The following is an 8,766-nucleotide window of genomic DNA, read 5'->3' as shown; positions in this document are numbered from 1 at the left end:
TAATTAACTTAGAAGATATATTTATAGTCCAAAGACGTGAGGAAAGTGACTTGTGCACAGTATGGCAGATGCTGTGACTACTCCTTAATATGCTGAAAGTCCCGGTGCGTTTTTTCGTGCAAGTAGTGATTTTGCACTCACCAGATGCCTTGGCCCTACAGGGGTAATTGCGCCTTCACTGTGTGAGCCCCTGTGTCGCTATATGATGTTTCTCTGGGACCTTTGTTTTTTCAGCATATGCCAACCACCTCATTCAGTTAAACCATAAAAAAGATGAGTATCCATAGTGCAGTATTGTTTAAAGACTACAATTTATTAAGTTTAAGAAATGTACTCACATTCGCAAATGTTTTTAAAAGCAATATTGTTGCGGTTACCGCTGATTTCCACAGCTCTGACGGAGAGAGAGTACGTCCTATGGCCACACCCTACGCGTTTCGTCATCAAGATGTCATCTGGAGGGCTTGAGCGATTGAGCTGTGCGATCATGTGACTGGACAAGACAGGATTAAAAATAGGTAAAAAATCACATCCTTTTTATACACGTTAGGCAGGATAGGTAGGAGGAGGGGAAGGGAACATATTTAAGAATAGATATAGTTAGGCTTTTCTTCCACTTTAAGGGAAAAGATGTATGTCTTAGCCCTTGTACACACGGTCGGACATTCTGACAGCCAAATCCGTTGGATTTTGTTCAAAACTGTTGCATACACACGGTCGGACAAAGCTGTCGGAAAATCTGATTGTACATAACGTGATGACGTTATTTTGTTACGACGGGACTACGTTCAGGCTAGTAGCCAATAGCTTTGGTCTAGGAATTTGATCTGAGCATGTGTGGCACTTTGGCGGTCGGAGTAGGCTACACATGATTGGAGTATGTCCGATCTGAGCATTTTGTCGGAAACTTTTACGGGCAAGTTGGAAAAGTTGGTCCGTCGGATATTCCGACGGAAACAGTCCGATGGAGACCACACACAGTCGGAATATCCGACAAAACGGTCCGATAGGACACATTCCGTCGGAATCCATTTTTTCCAACATCCTAAATTGGCTTCTTGATGTACTATTTGGTTAACGCCCTTAAGTTGAAATCAGCTGGAAAAACGTGTTTGATCCAAAGTGTGGATTTGAGAATGGAATCCTTTAGGCCCCTTTCACACATGCGGACATTATGTCCGTATTTCATCTATCCCTTTGCGGATGAAATACGGACATACATGCATCCCTATGGGATAGTGGGTGTCTGCGGATGAACATCCGCAGACACCCGTTATTGTCCACCTCCGCAATTGTCCGATTCTGCAGACGGAGGAAAATCATATTTTTCTATCTGTCTGCAGAGTGGATCGGATGAACACGGACAGACAGTCCGTGCTCATCCGATCCCCCATAGAGGAGAGCGGAGAGCTGACAGGGCGGTCCCTGCACAGTGTGCCGGGACCGCCCTGTTATCCACCGGCTCAGCGGGGACAACGGAGCGATCCCCGCTGAGCAAGCGGATCATCACGGGGCAGATTATTACTGATCCGTCCCATGTGAAAGGGGCCTTAGGTTAAGAATGTTTAATTTTGGAGGAGCTGGTTAATTTTTAGTGTCACCTGAGCGATGGCGGGATATGTGGAACACCACACTTTTACCAAGGTTTGTTATGCAGCTTTGAAGATGGTTAAGCTGTTAAAATTGCATATAGGTGTAATATTTTGGTTTTTAGAATAAGTAGAGCTTCAGTAGGGTTTTTACACATACAGTACCTTTATCTAGTACAGTAAAATATAATTGTCAGATGCCAATCCTAAATAAAATAAAAAAAATCTTAATTTGGGGTCAATCCTACCATTTATGTAAAAAGATGTCTTTTGCCTTACAACATCTTAACAGTCGGACATCAACACACGGTCGGACATTCCGACGGAAAATGTCCGATAGGACCGTGTTGTGGGCTCCATCGGACTGTTTCCATTGGAATATCCGACGGACCAAGTTTTCCAGTTTGGCTATAAAACTTTCCGACAACATGATCCGATCGGACCTTGTCCGATCATGTGTATAGAGTTTCGATCGGACAAAGTGCCACGCATGCTCAGATCAAATTCCTATACCAAAGCTATTGGCTACTAGCCTGAACGTAGTCCCGTCGTAACGAAATAACGTCATCACTTTCTGAACGATTGGATTTTCTGACAACTTTGTCCGACCGTGTGTATGCAACAGTTTCGGACAAAATCTGTGGGACAAAATCCGACGGATTTGGTTGTCGGAATGTCCGACCGTGTGTACACGGGCTAAAACTGATTGTAAAGTCTTGTTTTTTTGTTTTGTTTTCCCAATAAAAATAACAAATATCTTATACTTACCTGCCCTGTGCAGTGGATTTGCACAGAGCAGCCCAGGTCCTCCTTTTCTCGGGTCCCTTTTTGCTGCTCCTGGCCCTTCCCTCCTGTTGAATGCCCCCACACCAAGCAGCTGTCCATTCAGACACAGAGCTGCAACTGCCCCCTCTCTCTCATGATTAGCTGAATGACTTTGATGGACAGCAGCGGGAGCCAATGGCGCCGCTGCTGTGTCTCAGCCAATCAGATGGGAGAGAGACAGAGAGCGACAGAGACAGGGCTCAGGTATTGTAAGAATTAGGGGAGGGGGTGGGGAAGCTGCTGCACACAGAAGGCTTTTAATCTTAATGCATAGATGCATTAAGTTAAAAAACCTTCTGAATTTACAACTCCTTTAACCGGTTCCCGACCAGCGCACGCCGATGTACGTGGGCAGAATGGCACGGGCAGGCAAATGGGCGTACCTGTACGTCCCTTTAAATTTGCCGCCCTCGTGTGTCGGTTGGGACCTCCGTGAGTCCGGTCGCGGGTCCCGTGGACTCGATCACCGCGGGCATACCCGCGATCGTCTCACGGGGCGGCTGAATGGAGAAATGCTGTTGTAAACAGCATTTCCCTATTCTGCCTAACAACTAGTGACGCTGATCTCTGCTCCCCACAGTTCGTAACACACTCCTAGGAACACTTAACCCCTACACTGCCACCCACTGGTTAACCCCTTCACTGCCAGTGTCATTTACACAGGAATCACTGCATTTATATAGCAGTGATTGCTATTGCTATTGGTCCCAAAAATGTGTCAAAAATGTCCAATGTGTCCGCCATATTGTCGCAGTCACAATACAAATCGCTGATCGCCGCCATTACTAGTAAAAAAAAATATATATTAATAAAAATGCCATAAAACGATCCCCTATTTTGTAAACGCTATAACTTTTGCGCAAACCAATCAATAATTGCTTATTGCATTTTTTTTTTACCAAAAATATGTAGAAGAATACGTATTGGCCTAAACTGAGGGAAAATTTTATTTTTTTATATATTTTTGGGGGATATTTATTATAACAAAAAGTTAAAAATTATTGTGTTTTTTTCAAAATTGGCACTCTATTTTTGTTTATAGCGCAAAAAATAAAAACCGAAAATACCACAGAAAGAAAGCTCTATTTGTGGGGAAAAAAGGACGTCAATTTTGTTTGAGAGCCACCGCGCAATTGTCAGTTAAAGCGACGCAGTGCCGAACCGCAAAAAGTGGTCTGGTCTTTGACCAGCAAAATGGTCCGGACTGTAAGTGGTTAAACAGATATCTTGCAACACCAGATTTACAACTTTAAAGTCTACTTCAGACCATGTACCATCTAAACAGAAGTTTATAATTTGTTTCTACAAAGGTGTTAATTGTTCGCTATATACCTACATCCAACTGTGGGCATATGATTCGGTATGTGGTGTTTTTCTGTTTATTTGCTCTATTTATTTTTTTATTTATTTTTCTATAGTTGAACTAGTTTGACTTGTGTGTATGTAACTATGGTTTATACAGTCTAATAGTAACATTTCTCCAATCCATGTGCACCCTACATCCATGATGACAACTCAGTCAAGCAATGTCTGTGCATTTCCTTTTCAGTTTTTGAGTTAGGACTTAGGAACATTGACAGTAGTGTGATTTCACGCTATGTATACATCCCAGAATCCTCTAATCTTGTATAATTTTTCCCTTGAAAATTAAAGGATGTAGATTATGTGTGAGAGTGAAAGAAAGCTTCTTTGGAAAAAATAAAATGTCTTCATGGGTTTCCTTCAGATACTCTGGTTTCCTCCCACTCACGAAAGACATGCTGGTAGGTTAAATGGCTCCTGTCTAAAATTGGTCCTAGTATGTGTATGTATGAATGTGAGTTAGGGATCTTAGATTGTAACCTCTTTGAGGGCAGGGACCGATCTTAATGTATAATAAAAATGTAAAGTGCTGCATAGACTGATGAAACTATATAAGTACCTGTAATAAATAAATACAAAAATACATTTTTCAAAGTCTGCCTTACAGTCCAATTTCCTGGGAGACCAATACAGAAATAGTATGGATGGCTTGATCCTTTATAAACATAAAGCTGGTCACACACATTTCAATCAAATTTTACAACATTTTTAGGTAATCATTCTAGTCATATGCATGGCAATTTTCTAGCAAGTTTTCACTTTTATTTATACAGCTAGAATGATAGTAGGTTGAATTGATCTAATCATTTGTGATCACAAACTAGTTAAAACTGCCAGGAAATTACACTGTACATATTAGGCTATAAAAGGCCTATTAGGCTATAAAAGGCTGCATTTCTTCCATAAGGCTATACAAAAGATAGAAGAGCTTGTAATTTCTTTTTTCTTGTCCTACACATTGCAATTTGTTAGCAATGCCAATAAGGTTTCAAACACAGAAATGCCTCAAATTATGAAGACTTTCATTACTGACTTATTTCCGAACATTATAGCTGCCTATTTTTGACTTTAATAAGTGGAGTCATTGATTTTAAACAAGCATTTGTCAAGTGAACTTAGAATTATTAATATGCAAACATGTTGTACGTTATTGACACAGAAAGTAGTCATGCCATAAGTTAATCATAGAAGCCATATGACTAACATTTTTATAAGAGGTCAGCAATGACAGCCTACTGTACATATTCCCACGGTAAAAAGTTCCTTTGATAACAACTATATTTCAGTGCTAATCTCCTCCAAACTGTTCATCTAACCTCCACCAACAATTCCCACTCCACCTTTTCACTTACCTTTGAAGTGTGTAAAATCTTCAGCTGCTCTGCTCAACCACCAAGTGATTATAATGTCGCTTACCAAATCCTTAGACACCACAACATGACAAAACCCACATGGATGGATGGATAGATAGCTCCAGCTCTCTTCCTCTCGCACCTCTCTTCCACCACACTCTGTTGCCCCTTGGAATGAATGAATGAATGAATGAAATACTTATATAGCGCACAATGCGAACTGAATCGCCTCTAGGCGCTGTGGCGAGCTTTGATCATCTGCTAAAAGAGGAAGGTCTTGAGTTTTTTCCTAAAAGCCAGGTGATTTTCTTCCAGGCGGATGTTTATTGGTAGAGCATTCCATAGCCGAGGCCCTTGGACAGCGAATCTCCGATCCCCCTTGGATTTATACCGGGCTTCGGGCACGAGGAGGAGGTTTTTGTTGGCTGATCGAAGACTGCGGTTTGGTGTGTAATGATTTATTTTCTCCATTAGGTATTGCGGAGCTTCTCTATGCACGCATTTGTGGGTGAGGCAAAGGGTCTTGAACGTGATCCGATTTTTTACGGTTAGCCAATGTAAGCTCCTCAGTGAAGGAGAAATGGATTCCCAGGGTTTTTTTCCTGTTATCAGCCTTGCCGCCGTGTTTTGGATCAGTTGTAATCGCGCAAGTTGATATTGTGGTAATCCTATGTAAAGCGAGTTTGCGTAGTCCAGTCGTGAATTAATGATTGTTCCAACTACCACTGCTTTGTCATTCTTTGGGATAAAAGGGATGAGTCTGCGAAGCATGCGCAGCAGATGGTGAGATCGACTGACTACTGCTCCTATTTGCGCATCCATTGACATTTGTGCGTCTAAAATAACCCCGAGACTCTTCGCTTTGGTCTTTGGGGAGATAGTCTGCCCAAAGACGGTTGGTGGAGACCAGGAGGTTTTGGTTGCGGGCTTATGATTTGGGTGTAAGATAAGAAGCTCTGTCTTTGATTGGTTCAGCTGGAGGGAGTTGGTGGTCATCCAGTCCTCTATTGATTTGAGGCAGTTTTCAAGTTGTTGTTGGTGATCTTTTTTTCCATTGATCCGGAAATAAAGTTGCGTGTCGTCAGCGTAAGAGTGGAAGCAGAGATCTGAGCATCTGATGATTTGAAGGAGTGGGCGAATGTAAATGTTGAAGAGAACGGGTGACAACGGAGAGCCTTGAGGGACTCCGCAGGTGACTGCCCGAGTTTCGGAGAGGAATTTTCCTAGTTTCACTGTCTGTGACCGATTTCCTAGGAAGGACGCGAACCAATGGAGATCTATGTCTTGGACTCCGGCTACTTCTGTGAGGCGGACGAGTAGAGTATTGTGATCTACTGTATCAAACGCTGCACTTAGGTCTAGCAGTACGAGGAGACACGGCTCTCCGTCATCTGCCGCTTCGAGGGCGTCATCCCAAATCTTGAGGAGAGCTGTTTCTGTTCCATGACCCGGGCGGAAGCCTGATTGCAGCGGGTCCAGGAGTTTGTGAGTATCCAGGTGAAGTTGTAGCTGATGTACTACAGCTTTCTCCATGATCTTAGAAATGGTGTTGAGGCTTGTAATTGGCCTACGGTTGTTTGGATCCTGAGGGTCCAGGTTTGGTTTCTTGAGTAGAGGTTTGACGATGCCTTGTTTGAGGATGCTGGGAACAGTCCCTTCGTGGAATGATCGGTTTATGAGGTGGGTTATGGTTGGAGCCACGATGTCGGAGCATTCTTTCAGTAGTTTTGTGGGGATGATGTCAATAGGTGAGGTACTGTCACGCAGTTTATTAATGATGTTTTTTGCGGTGTCTACGGTAATTGGGGATAGTGAAAATTTCGGCGGTTGCGGTATGTTGGTGCAGACATCCTCTTTATGTATTTGCTGGCTGGGGTCGGATGTTTTCTTCTGACAAATTGTTTCCCTGATGGTTTTGACTTTATCGATGAAAAAATCTGACAGTTTGTCACAGTAATCCTGGGATTCGCTGATTGGGATTGGAAGACGTCCCATTGGACGAAATGTATGCAGGGCAATGTTTAGCGGTGACGTTATCGCGCCTGCCTGCAGAGTTGGCGTTGCTGTGCAATATGCTTGTCATACTATCTGTTTAGTACCCACTTGGATTATCAATGAATGTTTTTTAAACGATACTGCACTATGGAATTTCCTTGCTCTTTCCTTGGTATGTGTGTTTTTCTGCTGAGACTGGTATACGGTATGAGAAGCGATCCAGGGACCACTTTTGGGGCATGTCACAGAGAGAGTGAGGCTTTCTGAGGTGTCGGAAGAAGAGAGCTAGAGCCATGCATTCATGCAAGATCTGTCATCTTTTAAATGCTGATTTATGCCGTGTACACACGACGGGACTTTCCGGCAGACTACGTCGGACGGACTTTCGGTGGAGTTCCGATGGACTTTCTGAACGAACGGACTTGGCGACACATGAATGGACTAAGTCCGCTTGAAAGTCCGTTAGTTTTGAATGTGATGACATAAACGGGACTAAACAAGGAAGTTCAATAGCCAGTAGCCAATAGCTTCCCTTGCGTCATATTTGGTCCATCAGACCAGCACACAGAGAAACGGTTTTCCCGATTTTAGTCCGTCGGAATTGAGTCCGTCAGATAGATTTGAAACATGTTTTATTTCTAGGTCCGTCGGATTTATTGTCCACACACGATCAGATTGTCTAATCCCTTCGGACCTAGTCTGTCGGAAAGTCCGCTCGTGTGTATGGGGCATTAAACCTTGTGAGTTGTGGGGTCTAAGGATCTGGTAAGTGGTATAATCACTTAGATTTTGCACACTTTTGGTGGACATTGATATTTTGTTTGTAGGACTTTTTATTTTTATATTTGTTTGTTATACGGTTATATTGAATTAGTATTTTGATATTTATGTGTAAATATCATTGAGTGCTGCAGTCAGGTTTTTTACTTTCTCATCTTCATTTTATCTGATTAATTTGCCAAGGGCAGGTTAACCACAACATTGGAACTAAGACATGGGTGCTTAACTTGTGGGCCCTTCAGCGGTTGCAAAACTACAAGCCCCATCATGACTCTGCCTTTGGGAGTCATTATTGTAACTGTAAGCCTTGCAATGCCTCATGGGACTTGTAGTTCCGCAAGAGCTGGAGGGCCACGGGTTAAGCACTCATTACCTAAGATGACATTACCTAAAAAGCAAAAAACATTGCACAGAATTCAGCTCTGCTCCAGGGTTAAGAGGCTGAGGTGGGGATTGTTTGTGTAAGTTAGAAGGGAGGGTTGTTCTTTAACCCCTTCCGGACTGCCACACGCTGATATATGTCCTTCGCTTTGAGGACAGATATCATTGTTATGGCAGCAGGTAGCTGCCATAATCCCGGTATCGCCGCGTTCGACTGGTGGTCCGGTACAAGATAAAAGTGGTTTCTGCGGCGGATTCGCCGTGCGGCTGTTTCCACCATCGTGGATGCCACAGGCTCTGGCACTACATTGCCCCTATGTCTTCTGGAATCTACCCCCACTCAGTGGACTTCCTTTACTAAGCCACCATACTTTCTCTGAGCTCTGTAGTGCTGCACCTGGCCAGTACCTATAGGTCTTGCTGTGACCTGCAGTTCCACACTATCCTGACTGATGTTTGATGTGCTGCATCCTTCAAGCTAG

General features: G+C 43.2%; 1 protein-coding gene across 1 annotated transcript in view; it reads right to left on the bottom strand.

Annotated features, from left to right (window-relative positions):
• Window positions 1-292: 292 nt before the first annotated feature.
• TRMT10B (tRNA methyltransferase 10B) overlaps window positions 293-8,766 on the bottom strand; it is a 61,160-nt gene continuing 52,686 nt past the window's right edge. The window contains exon 9 of the mRNA XM_077475276.1: window positions 293-493. Coding sequence (XP_077331402.1) covers window positions 486-493 — 8 coding nt within the window. The 3' untranslated portion in view covers window positions 293-485. The remainder of the gene's footprint in view (window positions 494-8,766) is intronic.

The sequence above is a fragment of the Lithobates pipiens genome, unplaced genomic scaffold (assembly GCF_037356315.1).
Source record: "Lithobates pipiens isolate NorthernLeopardFrog02 unplaced genomic scaffold, aLitPip1_a1.2 Scaffold_13, whole genome shotgun sequence".
Classification (NCBI taxonomy): Eukaryota; Metazoa; Chordata; class Amphibia; order Anura; family Ranidae; genus Lithobates; species Lithobates pipiens.
This window is presented reverse-complemented; position numbering and strand designations above follow the sequence as displayed.